The sequence below is a fragment of the Cavia porcellus genome, unplaced genomic scaffold (genome assembly GCF_034190915.1).
Source record: "Cavia porcellus strain 051 isolate PalLab524CR breed Dunkin Hartley unplaced genomic scaffold, mCavPor4.1 scaffold_14, whole genome shotgun sequence".
Taxonomy (NCBI): Eukaryota; Metazoa; Chordata; class Mammalia; order Rodentia; family Caviidae; genus Cavia; species Cavia porcellus.
The window spans coordinates 12,045,822-12,069,217 of NW_026947497.1; the positions used below are offsets into that span (position 1 = coordinate 12,045,822).

General features: G+C 42.8%; 1 protein-coding gene across 50 annotated transcripts in view; it reads left to right on the forward strand.

The window, feature by feature from the left end:
* Nucleotides 1-23,396, forward strand: part of Ank2 (ankyrin 2) — a 505,060-nt gene that overhangs the window by 470,533 nt on the left and 11,131 nt on the right. For 33 of the 50 annotated variants that reach the window (XM_063260663.1, XM_063260668.1, XM_063260641.1 and 30 more), the window contains 9 exons: nucleotides 1,010-1,132; nucleotides 3,165-3,197; nucleotides 5,015-5,036; nucleotides 7,689-13,814; nucleotides 15,350-15,424; nucleotides 18,113-18,244; nucleotides 19,323-19,466; nucleotides 21,525-21,795; nucleotides 22,161-22,428. In XM_063260663.1, coding sequence (XP_063116733.1) covers nucleotides 1,010-1,132; nucleotides 3,165-3,197; nucleotides 5,015-5,036; nucleotides 7,689-13,814; nucleotides 15,350-15,424; nucleotides 18,113-18,244; nucleotides 19,323-19,466; nucleotides 21,525-21,795; nucleotides 22,161-22,428 — 7,194 coding nt within the window. The remainder of the gene's footprint in view (nucleotides 1-1,009; nucleotides 1,133-3,164; nucleotides 3,198-5,014; nucleotides 5,037-7,688; nucleotides 13,815-15,349; nucleotides 15,425-18,112; nucleotides 18,245-19,322; nucleotides 19,467-21,524; nucleotides 21,796-22,160; nucleotides 22,429-23,396) is intronic. The other 17 variants (XM_063260673.1, XM_063260674.1, XM_063260677.1 and 14 more) reach the window with 1 other exon arrangement.

The window sequence follows — 23,396 nt, forward strand, 5'->3', positions numbered from 1 at the left end:
TATGAACCCTAATGTATACTAAATGAAATAAGCCAAACATAAAAGGACAAATACTGTATGGTTCATTTATAGGATACACCTAGGACAGTGAAATTCACAAAGAGAAAATAGAAGAGTGGCTTCCAGGGACAGAAGAAAGAGGGCAAGGAGTTATTACTTACTGCATAGGGAGTTCAGTATGAGAAGATGAACAATTTTGGAATAAAGATGGATCATGGCGAATGTACTTAACGCCACTGAATTGTGTGTCTAAAGATGGTTAAAGTGATACTGTATGTTAATGTTTTACTAAATAAGAAAGCAAAATGAAATTCTGATACTTGTAATATGAATGAAACCTGCAAACATTATACTACATAAAATAAAACAGTAAATATGTGACTCCACATAAGTGAGATAGTAGAATGTAGAGAGGCATGCAGAGAGGAAAGAAAGAGCAGGAGTTATCAGAGGCTGAGACACGGAGTTACCGGTGAAGGGGGACAGTTTCAGTTTGGGACGATTAACAGTGCTGAGTAATGGTGATGACTGCACAATTTTATGAATGTGCTTCCTACTACTAAATTATACACTTAAAATATTTAAAATGATAGATTTTGTGTTATATATACATTTTATAGTTTTTTAAAAGTGGAATCAGTTCTAGAAATGTAATGTGCGATACAGATACTATAGATAAAAATAATGTATATTTGAAATTTACTAAAAGATGTCTTAGAAAAGTGGGCATGCAGTTATGTGAGGTGGTGAGTGTGTTAATTAGCTTGACTGTAGTGATCATTTCACATCATGTGCCTAAATCGATACCATTTCATCAGTCATAGTTCAATAGCAGAATGATTTTTTAAAAAGTCATCCTAAATTATAATAGGAAAAGAGAAAAAGAAAGGCCTTTGAATGTTACTAAGTATTGACAGATAAATTTCATTTTCCCACTTTAAAGATCATCTGATCAACTAACTAGTGCATGTCAAACATGAGTGAAGCGTGAATGTCTCTCTTGTTCAAGGTCCGCGATACAACTCAGGAACCTTGCGGTCGGCTGTCGTTTATGAAGGAGCCAAAATCCACAAGAGGCCTGGTGCATCAGGCTATTTGCAATTTAAACATCACCCTGCCAATTTACACAAAGGTATTGTAGAATCTGCTGTGGAATTGTGAAAGTAGGCAATATAGAAACATTTTTAAAGCATTTGAAGTAAGTGTAAACAAAGACACACTGAATGCAGGCGTGTATAACAAGAATTTTTGGTACCTTGTTAAATTTACAGTTTTCCAATCAAGTCAAGAGAAAAGTAATTCCACTTTATTGTGCATTAAAGGTACTTAATGAAAAAAAACTCTGTTAATATACATTCAGGACATAGAGAAAAATCAGTTTAGATTTGAATACTTTGGATTAATTTTAAAAGTACAATAATTGGCTTTGTTTTCATTAATATTTTGACACGCTATCCTGAGACCATTCTAGTGCTTTTGGCCCTCCCAAGATTTTAGGGTCCACTAGCTTCAGGTCACCACCAGTCCACTGGAGGATCATGTCCTATTAAATATAGAGCAAACTCATGATATTTTATTTTTTTGCTAATTTTTGTTTACCTTATAAGCTACCCTGTTTTAGGAATATTAAATTAATTTTTCAATTTTATAAAACATAATCAGTATTTTTATCTTTTTGAGTCAGGGTCTCACTATGCAGGTCAGGCTGGTCTTGAGCTCACTTTGTAGCCCAAGCTGGTCTCAAACTTGCAGTGATTCTCCTGCCTCGGCCTCCCAAGTGCTGGGATTACAGGCATGTGCTACCATGCTCAGCTAAAATTCTCATTTTTATAAATAATGGATTTGAAACATTGTTGAAAGAAAAAAATGTATTAATTCCTGACCTATCTATAAACATTACTTCTTTTCAAACTTTTCTCCACTTACATAGTTCCTCATGTATACTGATAACATCAAAGAAGACCACTGAATTATTAACTTCCTTCTTATTATTTTAATATTTTTTCCTCTGACCGATGTCTTTTTTTACTGGAAGCCACAGAGAGCACTCGGTTGGTGGCTCCAGAGGTTACTGGTGTGTATCCTGCATAATGGGAAAGGAGATGAGTGTGTTTGCCAGTATCTGGAGAAGTAGGTTATATGGGAAACCCAGAGGATAAATAAAGGGGAAAAAAAAGATGCATAATAAGAAGTAGGATGATAAATCATTCCACAAAACAAAGAATTTTATAGACCATTTGTACCCCACCATGCTTGTCAAATTTTGTATTGTGCTTAATTATTCCTATATAGAATACAGTGCATAGCATCGTGTAAGACACTGCCAGTACCTATTAAATGGTTAAAAGGGAAATGAAATGTCCACATATGCTATTTCAGAAATTCAATACAGCAATAGCTAAATCAGTCCAAATGGGCATGGTCGAACTGGACTCCAGCACTAGCAAATGCGCCCTGAGCTCTGTAGACTGATTTCTGGTGATTCCCCAGGCAGAGCAGCAGACAGAAGAACAGTATCTGTAGATCATTGTATCTGATGCAAAGATGAATGTGTTTTGACTGGCGGCAGTTGGCTATAAACGAAAGCATTTACTTTATTTTACATTTGCTTTCTAAATCCAGACATACCAGACACAGTGCTGTGATGGTCAGGACAGCTTTCTATTTAGTCATTAAAACCAAAAGAAGAAAATGTCAAACATGCCAATTTAAGATACTTTAGAATTTAGTAGCTCTTTATTATAATGAAACCCTTACATATTGCCAATATATTGAAAATGTTTTTTCCACATGTTTCCTTGTAGCTTTCAATCTTGTCAACTAATGTCCATAATGACTGGGATATCACATCAATATTTCTGTAGACAAATGCAACTGGATCCATTCAATGTCAAACTTTGAGGCTGCTGGTGACATAGTATATGAAATTAATATATTTATAATGTTGCTTCTTTCTGTCCCTTGAATCTGTAGACTTTACTCAGTGTTCTTTAATCTTTCTGCCTGCCTTCTGTAAACTGTTAGTAAGAAAAAAAATAAGAACATGCTGATTGTGTGACAGCTAATGTTTGTCACGGGGTATTTTTGCTCTTTTCTTCTAAATACTCTCTATTCTTCCATCTCTCTTTTTTTCCCCATCTTGCATGGCATCTTGGGGCATCCAGGAATCAGAGTCAGATCAAGAGCAAGAAGAAGAGGTAATTCTGTGACAGTGTCACTTGTTTGTGGCTGTGTTGTTGGTGTAACTACTCATAAGAGAACATAGTAAGTCTGTTCTTAGGGGGCAGACTGTTGTTCTGAGTACTTCAAGGAGTGGAACTGTACTTAGTGCTTTGAGGCTCTGTTTTCTCATCTTGTAAAATCATCTCAGAGAATAGGAAAGTTTCTCCACAAATTTTAGCCCTTTATGTCACAATACACATCTTCTGCCACTTGTTAAAGGCTAAACTAGCTGTTTTCAAAGGTCAGGCTAAGGACACCTGAAGTTTTATAATACTTAGACATTGCCTTTTTTGCTCTCCTATTCTGTCAAGCTCCAGAGGACTTTGCTAGAGGGTTTGTAATCTGTGCCGACATTGCTGATCATCAGTGCAGTGTGTGCTTATGAAGCCTTGAGTGCTAGCATTGCTCAGCTTTAATTTGTAATATGGATACACACTTTACCCATATCACACATAAACAAATATTCCTTGGGCTTTCCAGTAAGTTTTAGGTAAATAAAGTGGTGCTAAGCTCAAACAGTTTGAGAATCACCGAGACAAAAGGTTTTTAGGAGCATACTGTGCATCCCATAGATTAGGATAATGATAATGGGACACTGCAGCCATCCTGAGCATTTCCTGTAAGCTGTGGTCCTAGGAAGAGGCCCACGGGCTGCATCAGCACAGATCTGTCACCCACCATACAGGTGCATGTGGCTTCCCACAGTCGAGAACACAGGTTTTAGAGAGGTTTCCTTGAGTCAGTAGCCATCTGAATTGTTTCAGTATTTGAAACAGAAATGTGATCTTCTTCCTTAAAAAGTTCTACAAGTGTCTAAATATTACAACAGAAATGAAATGACCCAGTAGGAAACATACCATATTTGCTTATGCATCTGTTTCCTTTTATTTCAAAAACTACTGAGAATTTGAAACACATGTATATATTTTGAACTTACTGGTTTCTATAATATTATTTTGACATATTTAAAAACAAAATGATAATAAGATCTCGTACCCACAATTTAAAAGGCCCGAGTTGGGAGACCCCTCTGTAAAACGCTCTCATTTCTGTCTGCCGTGCAGCCGTGGAACAGGAGGAGGGGTGATGAGAGGCACCCTGTGCGGCTGTGTGTAGTTGCACACTGCACTGCTGATATTGAGGCTGGTGTCGCCTCTCCTGGCGCGGCAGTTACACGTGCACAGTCCCCTCCTGTGCTGTGCTGCCCCTCAGCACAGCTGTTCAACAATGAGGCCTCTGCCACCTTCTGGAAAGGCTTGTAATACATTCACAAATGAGTTTTCTCTTCAGCGCTTCACTGCTGAATAGCAGAACTGTTCAGGGCAATAGATGCTAACCAATATCCTCTTTAGGATTCGGGGTGCTGGTTTGTTATTAATGGTAATGAAATTAATTTTGTAGAATGCATTCCCCTGCATGTTGTTTGTTATTCTCTTCTCTGATACATTGACACTCATTAATACTGACTTCACCCTTTTTCTGACTTTTTCCCTAATAATTATGTGTTTCTCAGGTCAAATACAAACTGTATCCTATCCCCCAGCAATAACATATTAAAAAGAATTTTCCACTTGTGATATCTAGAAAAGAGATTTTTTTCCCCCCAAAGTCAGGATGAGAATCGCTGAGACTCCCAGGGTGGGGAAGAACTGTAGCTAATTACTGTGACCTTTCTCTAGTGAGCGGTACCGCCCCGTGTGTGTTATTATGAATAGGAACTTGTTGTGCACAGCTGGGTCCATGAGCTTAGACACTATTTGTAACCATTGGATTTATGTATGTTTTCTTTCAGATCGATATGACATCAGAAAAAAGTAAGATTTTAAATGAAATTGAGTTTGTTTGAAAGCTGGCTATAAGAAAAGAAGCATGACTTAAGATGCAAGCTAGTTGCCACTATTAACCATCATAATATTTTTATATTGTCCTTATTAATCATTAATATATATTTATAAAAGCAGCTTGGCCAGTTAAATTACAAGTATACTTAATTTGTGAGCTAATTAGCTGTAAAACGCAATGATTATTCATCTAAGCATTCACTTTCTTTTGACATCCCTGTTAACCCTGGTATTGCCGTTGCGCTTGTTTAGAAAGCCGCCCTACCGTTTTGTCCAACTGTTAGCATAACATTGTCATCTCATTATTTTTTAAGCACTTACTTGACAGTATCACTTTTTATATAAAGCAATAGTGACATCTGTAGAGATCTCTTTTTTTTCTTTTTCTTTTTGAAGGATTTGCCTGCAAAAGTGATACTGTCTTTGACAGTTCTTAGCCAAAGCTGACTCCCCTCACCTGTCCCTTGCACTTCTTTCTTACTGCGGTGAAGCATAACCAAAGTCTTTGGGCTGAAATCTAATAGCCTTCTGTGAGAACGTTCTGAAAAGAGAAAAAAACCTAGGAGCCAAGAAATGCAAAATTTAAATCCTCCTGGATGAAGTTACTGATTTTAAATAATGAGGCAAAAATCTCAAACCTGATGAAAAACAGAGAGAATTGGTTTTTACAGACCTATCTTGAAAGACCTATCTTAGAATTATTTTCAGGTTTGTAATATTTGATTAACGTTCATTGGCCTATTTCTATTGTCTCTGGATTCTTGTACAGAAACTCAGGTTGAACTTTAAAAACTTTCTGCCTCTTATGCCCCAAGGGGTTTAGAAGAAGAAATTTTAATTTTTAGTGTTATGGGATGTACAGTATTTTGGGCTGATATTCCCAAAAGAAGAAAATTCAGGGCCATGTTTAATATGGCTGTTTGGCCCTGTATAATGATCTGTAGGCTTTAAAAAAAAATCTCAATACAGTGTGATCATCTGCTACATTATTGGAATGATTTTAACTGAAGCTTACCCTCATGGGAAATCATTATTCAGAACTAAGGTCTATGAGAGGCTGAGCAAATGTTCACTGGCTTATATACCTGAACAAATCTATATTAATATTAATTCTAAATTATTTTAATATATTTCATAAATGCATAGTATTATAATAAGCAAATTCAAGTTTTGTTGAGAGAAAGCTCTTTTAATGACGTATCATAGCCTTTCTTGGTTCCTCTTTTTAAAAATGATTTTATCTTTTTTTCTTCATCTTTAGGACTGGCTTCTTAAGTGGCCCCTTGCTTGTTCCTATCATGTGGGCTAATAGGAAATAAAAATTTATTTGTATTCCTGACTCAGTTTTTGAAAAAAAAAAAGCAAAAAATGTTGCTACAATGCCAGGGGCTTTCCCGAATCGCTCCTAGACGTTGTGAATATTTTATACATTTCAAATCCAGACTCATGTTTGGCTTTATTTTCAAGAGGATCATTAATGTTTATGTTTATAATAAATAATCTCCAAAGAAGCCTCTGTAAAGGCATTCTTTCCTACACATTTTTTGAGTAAATCTTAAAGGTCTGGCTGAGTTTTCCTCTGACCAAATATGGTTGCAGGTTCCTACAACCTGTGCCTCCAATACACTGCAGAGATGCACAGGGAAGTAAACACGCTTCACCACAGTAATGTTTTGCATATTCGTTCTAATTTCTCACCGCCCTCCTGCCCACGCTTTTCCGCAAGGCTACCTCTCCCAACAGTTTTACTCCACCTTTGCTTTGCATGGAAATAACTTGGCTTACATAAACTGTGCGTGTGTCCGTGTGACTGTCTCAGACTTGGATTGCCATGCCTCACATTTAACTCTAGGTTCACATACGTGTTTGATCACGAGTTTTGTTTCTGTTGTGTTCCTTTCCTTTCCTCTCTTTCCCTCCTTGATCCATCTGTTCCATGTCCAAACAAGGAGGTTGCTCCAGGGAAAGGACCTTGCCTGTCCATAGCACAAGATTGTATGTCCCATCGTTAGGTGTGATTTCCCTTGGATGAAATGCCAGTTTGCAGTTGATTTAGATACGTTTTCCAGCATCATTGCATGTCAGCAGAACAAAACGTGCTCAATTCCAGATTTATGTGTTTAAAAATGCGTGTACATTGTTCAACATTATTCTGAGTTTGCTATTACTGGCTTTCTCCCAGAGGAAATCAACTTTCTGCGATCTCTAGTGCTTTTTCCTTATTTTTTCCCCATAGTTTTTTGGTTTTTTTCCACCATCGATCTGTAACATCTGAACAATCTTGAGATATTGTATGTAATTTCACTGCGTACTTCTCTGTTGTGATTTGTGATGGTTTTTCATGTGTGTCTTGATTATTTGTGATAGCTTTGTTGTATGTGTGGATGTGCTACAAGTGAGAAAAATTAAGCAAGTTATTTCCTGCTCATTTTCCTTTTCAGTTTTTTTGTTCGCCTTGCTTTGCTCTTGTGCCCCGAGGCCTTGTGGATCCACCATCCCCAGCCCATTCTGTTGCCCCTCCCACCACGGCAGGAAAAGACGCTGTGTCCTTGCAGTCCTGATTACATTTGCCAATATCTTTTTTGATTTCCATTTTACTTTCAATGTTTTTCATTCATATCAAAGATGATGAGACAGAATCTACAGAAACATCTGTCCTGAAAAGTCACCTGGTTAATGAAGTTCCTGTCCTGGCAAGTCCGGACTTGCTCTCTGAAGTTTCTGAGATGAAACAAGACCTGATCAAGGTGACTGCCATCTTGACCACGGCTGTGTCTGAGCAGGCAGCCTCTCTGAAAGCGAAGGAGCTGGCGAAGGCTGCAGAGGAGGAGCCGGGCGAGCCCTTTGAGATCGTGGAGAGAGTTAAAGAGGAGTTAGAGAAAGTGAACGAGATCCTGAGAAGTGGAACGTGCTCCAGGGAGGAAGGTGGCCCGCTGCGCCCTCAGGAGGAGAGGGAGATGGAAGAGGAGGAGTGGGTGCTTGTGAGTGAGGAGGAAATAGAGGAAGCAAAGCGGAAAGCACCTTTAGAAGTCTCTGAGTACCCCTGTGTGGAAGTTAGATTAGAGAAAGGGAGCAGGGTCAAAGCAGAGAAGGACCCCACTGGACTTGTGAACTTCCTGGCTGAGGACCTCGGTGCCTGCGTGTCTCCTCATGAGGAGAAGGCCAGTGAGGCTGCGGGCGAGGAGGGGAAGCTTGGTGCCCAGAAGCAGCACAGGCCAGGGCTGGGGATAAAGAAGCCAGTGAGGAGAAAGCTAAAAGAAAAGCAGAAACAGAAAGAGGACGGCTTACCAGGGAGTGAGGCCAAAGCAGAACTTAAACAAGGTAGTTCTGAAGAGTCCCTGGAAGAAGACCCGGGTCTGGCCCCTGCTCCCCTCCCCACTGCAAAGGCCACGTCTCCTCTCATAGAAGAGACGCCCATTGGCTCCATAAAGGACAAAGTGAAGGCCCTTCAGAAGCGAGTGGAAGATGAGCAGAAAGGCCGAAGCAAGCTGCCCATCAGGGTCAAAGGCAAAGAGGAGGTGCCCAAAAAGGCCACTCCCAGGACGCATCCAGTGGTGTCACCTTCCCTGAAGTCGGACAGGCACACCGCAGTGTCACCATCCCCCAAAACAGAGAGACACTCATCCCTGTCCTCTGCAAAGCCAGAAAGGCATGCTCCAGTGTCACCGTCAAGTAAAGAGAGACACTCACCTGTGTCCCCCTCAGCGAAAGCCGAAAGACATTCACCTGTGTTGGCAGCAGGTAAACCTGAGCGACATTCACCCCTGTCACCCTCAACCAAAGCTGAAAGACACTCCCCTGTGTCCTCTACGAAGTCAGAAAGACACCTGCCTGTCTCGCCTTCGGGCAAAACTGACAAACGGCCACCTGTGTCACCCTCTGGGAAAACTGAGAAACATCCTCTAGTGTCACCTGGGAGGACAGAAAAGCGCTCACCTGTTTCACCGTCTGGAAGAACAGAGAAGCATCCACCCTCTGGAAAAAATGACAAGCACCTGCCTGTGTCACCCTCTGGGAGAACAGAGAAGCAACCACCTGTGTCCCCTACTTCCAAAACAGAGAGAATTGAGGAAACTATGTCTGTCCGGGAGTTGATGAAAGCTTTCCAATCAGGTCAGGACCCATCAAAACATAAAACTGGACTCTTTGAGCACAAAGCAGTAAAACAAAAGCAGACACAAGAAAAAGGTAAAGCTCGGGTAGAAAAAGAAAAGGGGCAGATAGCGAGCCAGAGAGAAGTGCAGAGAACGGAGAGTCAGACCATCAAACGAGGCCAGAGATTCATAGTGACAGGGCTTTCAGAATCCAGAAGAAGTGTCCGAGCCTCCTCCATAGGACTTCGGAGAGAAGAGACAGTTGGAGAAAAGGAGAAGACCCCCAGTCACAAAACCCCAGAGCCTGCTCGGCCAGTACATGAGGAAGAAAGCCATGGAGAGAGTGAGATCCCCAAGGAAAAGGTGACTGACGAACAGGGAGACTTGGACCTGCAGATCAGCCCGGACAGGAAAACCTCCACGGACTTTTCTGATGTCATTAAGCAAGAGTTGGAAGACAATGACAAATACCAGCAGTTCTGCCTGAGCGAAGAAACTGAGAAGGCACAAGTTCACCTAGACCAAGTCCTCACCAGCCCTTTCAACACAGCCTTCCCTCTGGATTACATGAAGGATGAGTTCCTCCCCACACTTCCTCTACAGAGCGATGCTCTGGCCGGCAGTTCTGAGAGCCTGAAACAGGAGGGGATGGCAGGTTCGCCATGTGGAAGCCTGATGGAGGGGACCCCACAGATCAGCTCAGAAGAAAGCTACAAGCATGAGGGTCTGGCAGAGACCCCTGAGACCAGCCAGGAAAGCCTTTCTTTCTCACCAAAGAAAAGTGAGGACCAAATTGGGGAAGTAAAGGAAACCACCAAGTTAGAAACACCACCAGAAATTCATTCAGAAAAAGAATATCCCACAACCAAAGACACCATCAATGGTTCTGACGCTCAAGGTGCTACAGTCCCTGAGGGCTCAGAGCCCTCTGTTGAGGCCACCCCAGACCCTCCCAGAGACATATGCCCCAAGCAAATAGAGGACATCTCTGTCAGCCCCAGTGTGCCACTAGCAGAAGAACCCCCTAGGACACAGGCTGAGGAAGTGTCCTCTGACAGAGGTTCAGCTCACAGGACACAGGCTGACAGTAAAACTCAGGAATCCACGGCCACCTCAGATGAGGCAAAGTCCCCAGGCCCATCTGCTGCTTCTGTAAAGCCAGACCCCGACACTGAATCCAGGCCCCCAGGAACCGTTAGAAGTCCCCAAGGGTTAGAGCTTGCACTCCCTAGCCGAGATAGTGAAGTCCTCAGCCCCATGGCTGATGAGTCATTAGCAGTGAGCCACAAAGACTCTCTGGAAGCCAGCCCTGTGCTGGAGGATAACTCCTCACACAAAACTCCCGACTCCCTGGAGCCAAGTCCCCTGAAAGAGTCTCCTTGCCGGGACTCTCTCGAAAGCAGCCCTGTTGAACCAAAGATGAAGGCAGGGATTCTCCCAAGTCACTTCCCTCTTCCTACTGCTGTCACCAAAACAGAACTCATTACGGAAGTGGCCTCCATGCGGTCCCGGCTCCTCCGAGATCCCGATGGCAGCGCTGAGGATGATAGCCTGGAGCAGACGTCATTGATGGAGAGTTCAGGGAAGAGCCCCCTGTCCCCCGATACCCCCAGTTCTGAAGAAGTCAGCTATGAGGTCACACCCAAAGCTACAGATGCATGTACCCCCAAACCAGCTGTGATTCATGAATGCTCCGAGGAGGATGACTCTGAAAATGGGGAGAAAAAGAGGTTCACACCAGAAGAGGAAATGTTCAAAATGGTAACTAAAATTAAAACGTTTGATGAACTTGAACAAGAAGCAAAGCAGAAAAGGGACTATAAGAAAGAGCCCAAGCAGGAGGAGTCTTCTTCATCCTCTGAGCCAGACGCTGACTACACAGTGGGTGTGGGTGAACCGGAGCAGGTGGAGAGTGTGGAGGGTGAAAGCGATGTCCCTGTGGTGGTGACTTCTGAGAGCCGAAAGGCTTCTTCCTCCTCAGAAAGTGAACCCGAATTGACTCAGCTAAAGAAAGGTGCTGACTCGGGCCTTTTACCAGAACCAGTTATCCGAGTGCAGCCTCCTTCCCCACTTCCATCCAGCATAGACTCCAGTTCTAGCCCCGAAGAAGCACTCTTTCAGCCCATCGTTTCTAAACAGTATACTTTCAAGATGAGTGAAGATACTCAGGAAGAGCCAGGTAATTCAGCAGAAGGAGAAGCCCGGGAGTCCTATTCTGTGGAAGACGGTCACCCTCTTTCCCCTGCAGAAGCAGATAGGTCTTACCATGATCTGAACAAAGACACTACTCAACAGAAATTCTGTGATGGCCATGGGTGTGAGGCTATGGGTCCTAGCAGCCTGGCCACTCCTACCACTTCAGGTCTTCAGAAGTCTGCTGGTGATGATGTCGATGAGCAGCTCATCAGCTATAAGGAATCATCAGCTTTGCAAGATGTGCGTGAAAGTGACACAGAAGGAGAAGAGCAGGGTGTTTCTGGAGTGGAATCCCCACAAGTAGATTGCCTCAGTGGAAGCCCTTCTTTGTCCTCTTTCCCACATTGTCCAGTATTTGAAGAAAAGGAATTAGATGACAGAATGTCTTCTGTATCTCCCACTACAGAAATGGAGGAAACCAACAGTGATCCAACTTTGGAGAGCTTACGGAAGGACTGTGCCACTCAAGACTCATATATTCCAACTCAAACAGATAGGTTGTCCATGGACATTCCAGAATCAGACCTAGTGGAAACTGATGAAATCTCTGAGCCTCATATCACAAGCCCTTATGAAAACGTTCCTTCTCAACCATTTTTCTCTAGTGAAGAAAGCAAAACCCAAATAGATGCCAGTCATGTCTCAAGTTTCCAGTCTTCTGAAGTGCATTCTGTTACCATTACATCCTCCGTAGCAGAGGCGGTAGTGACAAGCTCCTGTAGTAGAACTGTTTCAAGCAAAGAATCCAATTCTGAGAGTGAGCACCTTCAAACAGAATCCAAACCAGAAAGTGCAGTGTGGGAAATGCAATCAGAGAGCTCCTCCTCCTCTCCCCAGCCTACTATAGCAAACACACCAGCCGTCATTGGGGAACAAATAAACAAAGTCATCATCACAAAAACAGATGTGGATTCAGATTCCTGGAGTGAAATTCGTGAAGATGATGAAGCCTTTGAGGCTCGAGTGAAAGAGGAAGAACAGAAGATATTTGGCTTGATGGTAGACAGACAATCACAAGGCACTACCCCGGACACCACTCCTGCTAGGACCCCAACAGAAGAGGGCACCCCAACTAGTGAGCAAAATCCATTTCTCTTCCAGGAAGGAAAACTGTTCGAGATGACGCGAAGTGGTGCGATTGATATGACCAAAAGGTCCTATGCAGATGAAAGCTTCCACTTTTTCCAAGTTGGTCAAGAATCTAGGGAAGAGACTTTCTCTGAGGACATGAAAGAAGGGACCACAGGGGCAGAGCCACAGCTGGAGACAACGGCTGAGTCACTCACACTTTCAGAATCAAAAGAAATGGTAGGTGATGAAGCAGAGTTACTTCCAGATGACCTAAGTGAGGACGCAGAGGAAATGCTCACTTCAGACGCTCACCTTGATGCCCAAATGGAGATTTCGGCTGCCCCTGAAATGTCCGCACAGGAGGCTGCTGCTCCAGGGGTTGAGGACCTCCCTATGCAAATGGCTTGTATACCTCCATCCAGGAGGAAGCAGGTATCTTGCCCTGATGCCCCTGAACCAGTTGTCCCAGTTCAGTTAGACTTTTCCACAGTCACCAGGTCTGTATATTCAGAGCGGGATGAGGAGTCTCCTGATTCTTCTCCCGAGGAAGAGAAGTCAGTGATTGAAATCCCCACTGCACCCATGGAGAATGTGCCTTCTATCGACAGTGAATCCAAAATCCTTGTAAGGACTATCCCCACTTCATCTGTAGCCCATCCATCCGTAGAGGATGAGTGTGCATTTTCTGAAGATTTTCCATCCAGTCTGGATGAAGAAAGTAAGGAAGAGGATGCAAAACCAAAGTCAAAAATCCCCATCAAAGCACCCACCCAAAGAGTCGAAGAGCAGCCCTCATTTCTAGACTCATCTCTCCATAAGGCAGAGGCACCTCAGGGACAGGATGTGACAGGCAGAGCTGCAGACCATAGAAGCAAATCCGAATCTGATGCTAGTCCTTCGGACTCCAAGGCCAAATGCCCAGGGAAAGCCAGAAGTTACATTGAGACAGAGGCAGAGAGCAGAGAGAGGGCAGAGGAGTCTGAGTCAGAATCAGAGGAAGGGGCCACAAGGCCAAAGATGTTTGCATCCCGACTGCCAGTTAAGAGCAGAAGCACCACATCTTCTGCCAAGGGGGTCACAAGCCCCACAAAAGACAGGAAGGAGCATTTCTTTGACCTTTACAGAAACTCCATTGAATTCTTTGAGGAAATTAGTGATGAGGCCTCTAAGCTAGTGGATAGACTGACACAGTCGGAGAGGGAGCAGGAATTAGCTTCAGATGATGAAAGCAGTAGTGCCCTGGAAGTTTCAGTTATTGAAAACCTGCCACCTGTTGAGACTGAGCACTCAGTTCCTGAGGACATCTTTGACACAAGGCCCATTTGGGATGAGTCCATTGAGACTCTGATTGAACGCATCCCTGATGAAAATGGCCATGACCGTGCTGAAGGTATTTGCCAGCCACTGGGGCTCCCTGTGCTCCGCATGTCATAAATTTGATACAGTTTTTTTTTGTACGTCCTTCTTTGTTTTGGTTTTTTTGGTGATTTGTGTCTCATTTCCTTTAAGCTTTCTGTAGTGGTTAATGTGTTTGTGTAAGCCCTTTGTGTTTTGTGCTTTCTGTGTATACTCTGTCTATGAAAACAATCTCAAGATTGAGTAATGAGAATGCTTATGGAAACATAACATACCCAGGCAATGATGACCTTGCCTTTCTCTAGCTGCTGCACGTAAGGCCCTGCAAGCTTTGAGTTTTGTTGTTTTGAAGTCCTAGGCTGAGTCTCAAATTAAGCCTTTGGCTTTATTGTTATGGGATTTTGTTTCCTATTATGAGAACTCGTTGCTTTTTCTTATCTTTGCACACTTGGAAATAATTGTACTTAACAATTTTGTAATTATTAGGAAGCCATTTGCTCAAGATTTCTCATATCCTGAAATTCCAATTGTTGTGGCTCTGTTTTTCATTCAGAAAGTTTGGATTTCAGATTCCATTGGTAAACACTTTAAGCAAACAAACATAAGGTAAAAATACGCTTTTTGTTTACATGGTAGCTGCATTATGAATGTGCTGTGATTAGACACAGCAGACAACAAAAACTCAAACTTTGCACAACTTAAGTTGACCATGAGGGAATGATGGCTCTTTACATTGTAAAGAAGAAAACCATAGATGGCTGTGAGACATAGCCTCCAGGCTTCCAATATCTCTGCAATGAAGACTATTAGTCTTAAATTTGGGTTACAAATAACTTTATGATTCCATGCTCTAAAATGCTCATCAATCCATGACTTAAAAATGAATGGAAAAATTATAGTTTTGTGAGAGAACTACACCATTTAATAATAAATAGGAGACTCTTTGCCCAAGAGACATACAGTATATGCATACCCATAACAACATACATGTACAAACGTGTGCTCTGTTTCTTCTTCCAAGGTCATCAGGAGCAAGGCATATACTATTTCTGGACACATTAGAATAAATTTAGGATGGTCTCTTCACCAGTGATCAAGATCTCTTGTGAATTTCTGATAAGATTTTTTTTCTGGCATGACCTAGAAATGATCTGTACCTGCACAGGCAGGAATAGGACAATTACTAGCCAATTACTCCACTTCTTCGTACCATTTATGGTTACTGTAGTATTTAATGAGCAAGATGAGTTTCTTCTGGTGGGCGGTATCCTCTCAGATCATTTTAAATCCTAAGATGACTAGAAGTCTGTGATTTATATAATTGTGATCACTAAGTAGTCTTGATTAGAGAGATATGGAAGGAGATGGTTTTCACGAGTCATACTAGATTATTATTCATTCTATCCCAGAACTCAGGCAAACACACAATTTAATATTATCTAATCTATAATAGCTAATATGTGCTCCTATCAAATATTTGGACTAGTGACTCAGATCTTTGAATGATCAGTACTGTGGTTCCTCCCATCAGAGACAACCTTTGGCCATTCTGTTTTTGACCTTCTGTAGATCCACAGGATGAGCAGGAGCGGATCGAGGAGAGGCTGGCTTATGCCGCTGATCACCTGGGCTTCAGCTGGACAGGTGAGATGAGTGCAAACCAGTTGTTCAACAGGATCTACTTGGCTTAAATGATACAGATGCATCAGCCGTGGGTCGTTAGCAATGAAAAAGGTTTTCCTGCTCCTTCTGTTTGAGGAAGACTACATGGAATAGTAAAAGAATGACAAATTATAAACTAGAAAGCACAGGCTCTGCTTTACTGATGGAGCCCAGGGAAACTCAGAGTATAAGAGAGAGAAACTGTCATCATCTCCGAAGTTTAGGGTGACTTAAATTAGAAGTGGTTAAGAATATACCACCCGGGGCTGGGGATTTAGCTCAGCGGAATAAGCGCCTGCCTTGCAGGCAGGCAGTCGTGAGCTCGACCCCCCGGTACCGATAAAAAAACGAAAAAGACAAAAAAAAAAAAAAAGAATATACCACTCTTCATCATGCCTCTTTGGCAGCTGTTGATATCTAAGCGTGGGGGACATTATTGTGTTACAACCATCGTTAGACATGATTTTCATAATGTGTAAATTGAGGTTTCTCCAGGGCTGCTTTTTAAAAATTCTTTAAATCAGATTTCTTCATAAAATTTATTTTGGGTGACTATTGAATATCAAAGATGTTTCACTAACTTTTTGAAAATTGAGACTTTTAAGGACAGAAAGTATATGTTAAATAATTTACAAAGAGAAAGTAAATTATAAAATCAATATGGTTTATTTACAAATTATGACTTGTAGATTTAAAAACCTATATCTTTTCATCTGCTTGTAATTACCATATTACAGCAAGAATGAAGTATAGCCTGCTTTATTTTGTTCTTCTTATTTCTTTCTTTTCTTCATTATAAGTCTGGAACCTGGTTTCTTTTTATATCACTTGTGACTACTATATTGAGACAGTATAAAGTTAATATTCTTACAATTTCTTAAAAATTTGAACAGTAATACATGTTACCTTTAAAGATAACTGATATGTTAAAAATATGCCTGGAAAGAGAAGCAGAATCATTTTTCTGCATAATAATTCTAAAGCAATTTTGAAATGGTGGTCAGATTTATTTTGAGGATTAACAGGAAGATATGTTATTAAAATATACCTTGTTATATTGTTCAAACTCTGTAACAATACAGAATAATATAAAGTAAAAAGAATCTCTCATCTATTTCTGGTTTTCTAGTCTCATGCTTCAAAGCTATTTTCTCAATTATTTGGAAAAATATACAATGCCCACATATACATGCCTACTATTTAAAAGTAAGCAAAATGTGCTTACTAATATTCCTTATAAGTGTCCTATCAGCACAGACATATCAATTGTATTCTTTTAAATAGTTATTTAATTCTACTTTGAAAGTTCCTAAATTTTACAGAAGTCTTCATAAGCAGATTTTAGACTATTTTCTGTTAATGGCAATGAAATATCTTTGTGCTTTGTTATACATTTATGAATACACCTATAGGATATATTCTTAGAAGCAGAACTGTTAGGCCCAAATATTTTTAATTTTAAAAGATATTGTCAACCCAGATATGGTGGCACATACTGTAATCCCAGCACTCAGAGGTTGAGGCAGGAAGACTGCCTCAGTTTGATGCCATTGGGAGCTAGTGTCTTAGTTACTTTTCTCTCACTGCTGAGACAAAACACCTGGCACCCAGAGTTAAAGGGGGAAGGTTTAGCTCTCAGTTTATAGAGGTTTTAGTCCATAATTGGCTAGCTCCCAGCAGAGTGGCTTGGCAGAGGGGCATCACAGAGGAGAAACAGTTCATGGTGGCAGAAGACAGCAAAATCAACAATCGAACCTTAGCAGCATCTTTCTGCCCTGTTTATACCCCAGATTGCTGGGAGTTAGGGTGGTGCCAAACCAGTCAGTGAACTGATTGCACCTTTAGTCCCAGCATCACCCTCTTTAGATTCAGCTGCCTCTGAAAAGTCCTTCTTCCACCCGTGACTACATAAGGCTTTGGGTGACATCTAGACACAAATCGTAACAGCTACACAGTGAGTTCAAGGCCAGTCTGCACTACAAAGTGAGACCCTATCTTAAAAAACAAACAAAAAGGTATTGTCAAATTGACAGTACAAGTTAACTCTTTTATACACATATGCACACACACACACACACACACACACACACACAGAGTAATGTACAAGTATCCACATAGAATGTTAATGGTAGAATTTAAAAGAAAATGTGACTTCTTCCCTGGGTCAACTAATGGTTCCCACATGTCTTATTCATGTGACATCAAATTGAAGAAATGAGTTTTTCCTGCCTCCAGAATACCTACAATCAGTATTTATCCAAGTACCCAGAAACCGAGTTTATAGTATTTAAAATATCACCCATGGTGATCAAAAAAGGGAGGTAGTATATGTGTTGTCATTTATTTTCCACTGTCTTGATAAGAGTTTAAGCAAGTACTTACAGTATTTTGGAATCAGGTGGACCTAAATTATACCTATTTTACCAACACAGCTTTATATTGGCTATTTCTACCATGGCAGTAATCAATCCTAGACCTAATATAGGTGAAAGATCCATGCTCAGCACTAGAAGAATAAAGGCGTCTGTGAGTGACTTCTGCTGTGTGTAAATAAAAGACCTCCATAAACACAGCAGTGCAAGGACACTTCACTTGTGAAATCACAGACAAGGTGTGAGGATGCAAATCTTTGGAGGCAAAGTGTCTACATAGCAGTATTTTCTCTTTCAGAGTTAGCTAGAGAACTGGACTTCACTGAGGAGCAAATTCATCAGATTCGAATTGAGAACCCCAACTCCCTTCAGGACCAGAGTCACGCGCTGCTGAAGTACTGGCTGGAGAGGGATGGGCAACACGCTACAGGTAGGTGTGGGGCTCTGGGCAGGTGTCAAGCTAAAGGGAGAAAGTGTTGTCCACCCCATTCTTGCAAACTCGGTGAGACAGTAAACTGAAAGATGCCATCACTTGGAAGCACCCCACTGTGGAGCGGGAACAAGCTGCTGTGGTTTCTAGAATAAGACTGTGTGTGAGGTCCTGTACTGTCTGCCTGTGGGCAGTGGTGACCCCGGGGAGCCAGCACTGGTTATGGGCACAAATGTTATGCAAGTCTGGAAGTGATTTACATATTGATTCCTGGGCAGAAGTACCTTATGTTTTTTCCTCTCTTTTGCATTATCAGGAGGTGAATACTGAGCTGAATCCCAGCCCTTTTTATTTTGAAGCAGGATTTTGCTAACTTGTTAGGCTGGGCTCAAATTTGTGATCCTCCTGCCCCAGCCAACTGGGATTTCAAGCATGTACTACATGGCCGGTTCTATCATTGTTTCATTGGTTGTATCTTACCCTTGGTTCCTGTTTTATTTAGTCCTACCTTAAGTGGCAGGAAAACACCAAGTAGATTTTCAATGTGTGTGATATTCTGGCCGTATGGAATATAACAGGAATCGAGATGACCACAGCTGTGGCTTGACCTCAGCAGGTCTAAATTCCCCACCTCAAAGAGCCGCTTTGAGACCTCATATTTATCACTCCTTGTCTCTATGTTGTATTTAGTAACAGAGTCACATTTAGCAAATAAAAGCAGATGGGCACATAGTTAAATTTAAATTCCAGATAATCCACCTATACTTTGTTAGCATACATATGTCCCATGCAATATTTGGGATATACTTATAGAAAATATTGGTTTTTTGGTCTGAAACTGAGATTTGACTGAATGCCCTGAATGTCATCTGACACCTCTGCTTTTAGGTTTTGTGCCACTTGGTACCATCCTTTTATGCTTCTCTCTGTAGTTTTGACTTTTTTTTTTAATAAACACTCTTAGTAAGGCTTTGGCCGCTTCCTACACAGTTGTCACAAATGTAGTTCAGTAGCTGAGTGAAAGGTTTTGCAAAATGGCATTGCTTAGCCAGCCAGTGCTCTGTCTCTCGTGCCTCAGATGCCAGCCTCATTGAATGTCTCACCAAGATCAACCGAATGGACATTGTCCACCTCATGGGGACCAGCGCAGAGCCGCTCCAGGGGCTCATCAGCCACAGCTACGCAGAAATCGAGCAAACCATCACGCTGGACCATAGTGAAGGTCGAACCCTGTGTGTGTGTGTGTGTGTGTGTGTGTGTGGTGTGAGTGTGTGTGCGCACACACGTGTGTGCGTGCGCAGCTAAGCTTGAAGTTCATTCAGGCACTGGCCCAGTCATCTGTTTTCAGAAGGTACATGGTGGCCTTTGGTGTGGTCATCATTTGTTTGCTTGCTGCCGACTTTCCCGCCTGCTCTGTAGACGTCCCTACTGTTCTTCTCTGTTATGTCACCATCCAGTGAGTGAGGGACCCATCCAGTTCTTGTTACTCGATTCCTTGATGGTGCCTATGACACTTAGAATGTGTATTCTGTGTCAGTCGCTGACTTTGGCACTCACAACCAAGACTGTATCATCGCACTGCTTCCCAGCAGCTCACTAATCGGAGTAGCGTGCTTGTCCTTTCTCAGTGTTAAAGTTCTTTTCATAGATTCCCATCACAGGCTCACTCTGTCATCTCCATTTTACACCTTTGCTCCTTCCTTCCAGCTTGCAGCATTTCTTCTTTGATACTCATCCCAGCTTACAGCCATACTTCCGTTTTGTAGAATTTCGCCATTCTAAGTAGATGCTCATCTTTTTCTGCCATAAAACCTACTGAGGTGAGTGCGTCTCAGGGCCTAACTCTGCCTTCCCTCCGGTTACAGTGGATTAAATATCTTTGCTTTCCCAGAACCATCATTTCTTTTGTCTTGGATTTCATACTCTTTTACCCAATCCTGCAAGTATCTACTCAAATATCTTAAAACTGGAGCCGCCCAGGAGTGCTTCAGTGGGTTCCAACTTGGAGACACAGTATGGCAGAATAGCTCCTTGGGTCCTCTGATCCCCGGGTTTCTGCTCTGCCGCGCCATCCATTTTACAGGAAGCCTCTTCAGCAGAGTAGCTTGGGTTTCCTGTCGGTGCTTGCTGCCTTCCTGTCCATGCCAGAGCTGGCGCTGAGTCACTCCAGTCTGTGCTGGACAGTTCACCAACCGCTTCCTTCTTAACAGATTCAAAGGGCGATTTTAAACGTTCAGATTTCTCAAAACACTTGAAGGAATAACCCCTTCTTAGTTTCTTTCTTCACTCCCAGACGTGCTCTCACTTCTTTTCCTTCTGCTTCTCTGTGTTCTTCAGTCCCTTTCCAGTGGCCTCTTCCTTCTCCCAGGCCCGGGTGGCCTGTGCACAGCAGAAGCAGGGATGCTCACTCCCATCTCCCCTGTGTGCCTACCTCCCTCCAGGCGCAGAAGCCAGCTCCTTGCCCTTCCCTGCACATCATGGCCTCAAGGCCCCAGCGCCTCTGTTCCTTCTGCTCTGGAGGGTTCTTCCCTTAGATCCATCCACATTTTTCTCCCAATTTCTATGTGTCACTCACTACTCAGATAGAACCTGTCAAGGGAAGCCTTTCTGGCTGCTCTGTCTGAAGCACTAGCCTGGTTGTCTTTTCTCCCAGCAACGACCATAAACATATGTCTGTGGAAATAGAAGATCGATGAAAAGAAAAGGTTTTCTGCCTTGTTCATTGCTGTGTATCCAGCATCTAAACAGCACCTACCGCATCTGTTGAGGAAATAAGTAAAAAAATGAATGTTGCTCACCCCTCTGCTGAGATCTTTCAGTTGCCCTGGAGGCAGTGAGATTTCTTAGCCTGGCAGAAGGAACTCTACATAGAAAGATCACTGACCACAAGGTTTCGTGGTGAGGATTGAACAAACTAGTACCCACAAGGCACACCGTAACTATTCAGGATTTGTTACGTATTTACTGTTTTTATAGACTTCCCTTGTATGCAATACCGTGGCCATCACAGGAGGTGCCCCTCTGCAGTTCCTTCCAAATGCTCTCCTGATGAGGATGGTATCCCATGTTCGCTACCAGGTGCCTGTGGCCCCATCACCTTGCCATTGAACTGACAGCTAGCTCCTGCCTAGGGACCAGCATCCTGAAGACGGTGTGCTGTCTTCACCTTTCAAACTCATGGGCCCCTCTCAGGACGTGGCTTGCGACACTTGCTTACTAAACATGCTTGCAGCATAGGAGACCTTCCCTTAAGATCTCACTCAGCGTGCTTCCCCTGCAGGCTTCTCGGTGCTCCAGGAGGAGCTCTGCACCACACAACACAAGCTTCAGGAGGAGCAGGCAGCTTCCAGCGAGGGCGAGGCTGGCGATCACCCCCCCATTGTCTCAGAGGAAGACGTTTCTGTGGGCTACTCCACCTTCCAAGACTGTGTCCCCAAAACTGAGGGGGACAACTCCGCAGCAGCACTTTCTCCCCAGATGCACCAGGAGCAAATTCAACAAGATTTCTCAGGGAAAACGCAGGACGCGTCTGATGAGCAGCAGGCATACTTGTGAGTCCTAAATGTGGGTCCAAATATAAACCCTGCAAAATTATACCTGCAGAATAAAGAGGCATTAATACGGAGTGGGTGGGGTTAGACGGGGAGTGAAGAGACACTTTCTAAGGAGCTTCTGACTAGAAGAAGCTGCAGGTGCAGTTTAGCTGAGAATTTAAGCTCTGAGCTCTCTAGAAGCAAAGGAGAAAGAGTCGCTTCAGTCACACTGATTGTCCAGAGGAAAAGCAGACCACGAGAAAGGTGAAGGTGTCCCCGACTCTGAAATCTGAGAACAGTGGGAACAAGATCATGCTTCAGCGTCTTCTCTGCCATCAAGTGAGCAAATGGCCATAAGGTGTCCTTTGGCTTTTCTTTTCCAGTGTGACGAGCCCGGGTACAGAAAGGACCCCGGGCTCTCCCAGCAGGACCCCCGAGGAGATCGGGACCCCTTCCGAGGAGGATAGGCTAGACCTTAGGACCCCATTGTCCAGCGAGCGGGGAGGCTCCCCCATTGTGCAGGAACCCGAAGAGCCCCCTGAAATGAGGGAAGAGAGCTCCCCCTGGAAAACCAGCCTTGTGATTGTGGAGTCTGGTGAGGCCCAGCCACACACCTTTCTGGGACCTGACGGGGACACGGCTTTGGAAAAGGTGAGATTTCCCTGTTTCTCTTGCTCCTACCCACATGCAGCAAAGCTACAAACCTTTAGTTTCCATTTTTCTAATTTTTTTTTTTCTTTTAAAACAAAAAGTTGCCAGATTCATGAACCTGATCAATAAGAAACGTTCAGTTCTTTCGAAATCAGAGAGCTAACGAATCTAGAAGGAATACCCTACAATCCCTATCCTAACTATTAAACCAGAAGCCCTGCTTTTACCACTGAGATTCTTTCTGTTAAGAAAAATGTACACTTGGTGGTCAAACAATAATCTTTGTAAACTGCTAACCTGGAGCTTGAAGGCTAATGATATGGATGAGCAGGCTCAGGTGGGTCTGCTGCTGCATGGGTCTCAGTATATGGTGTGATAAAAATATATAGTGAATTTTTGAATTTTGAAACATTTATTGCAACAGAGGACACATTGTATTAGTCGCCTCAAAAATATTCCCCATGACTTTGCCGCTTAGCTGTTCTTGTCACTTCCTGAAGCAGTCCCAGAAGTGCTGTTTCGTGTGTCTATACATGATCAAAGCTATGGAGAATGCCTTTGCTGAGTGCCATTCAGTGGAAAGGCAGGCTTGTTAAAAACAAATTACCGTGTATCTTCATCGACTCTATTCATTGGATGCAGCACTGTGACTGTGACTCCCCCCAACGTTTGGATGACCATGCAAGGTCACCATTCTGAGTCACTTCAGGACATCAAGGCAGCCGCGACAGTGCGACTAAAGATACTCATGGAAAGGGACTGCCAGGACTCGCAGACAGTGGCAAGAATGGGCTAAGTGTGTTCAGAGTGACGGGGAGGACTTTAATTGGATCGAAGATGACATGTCTTTTGTTATAAAAAAAAGTCTTTAAATTTAAACTCTCATTGCATTTTTGAGTCCCACCTCAGCTCTCTGAGCTGTCTGCTGAGGAGCTCATGCCCTGGCTCTCTGATGGGTTTGCCCCCCT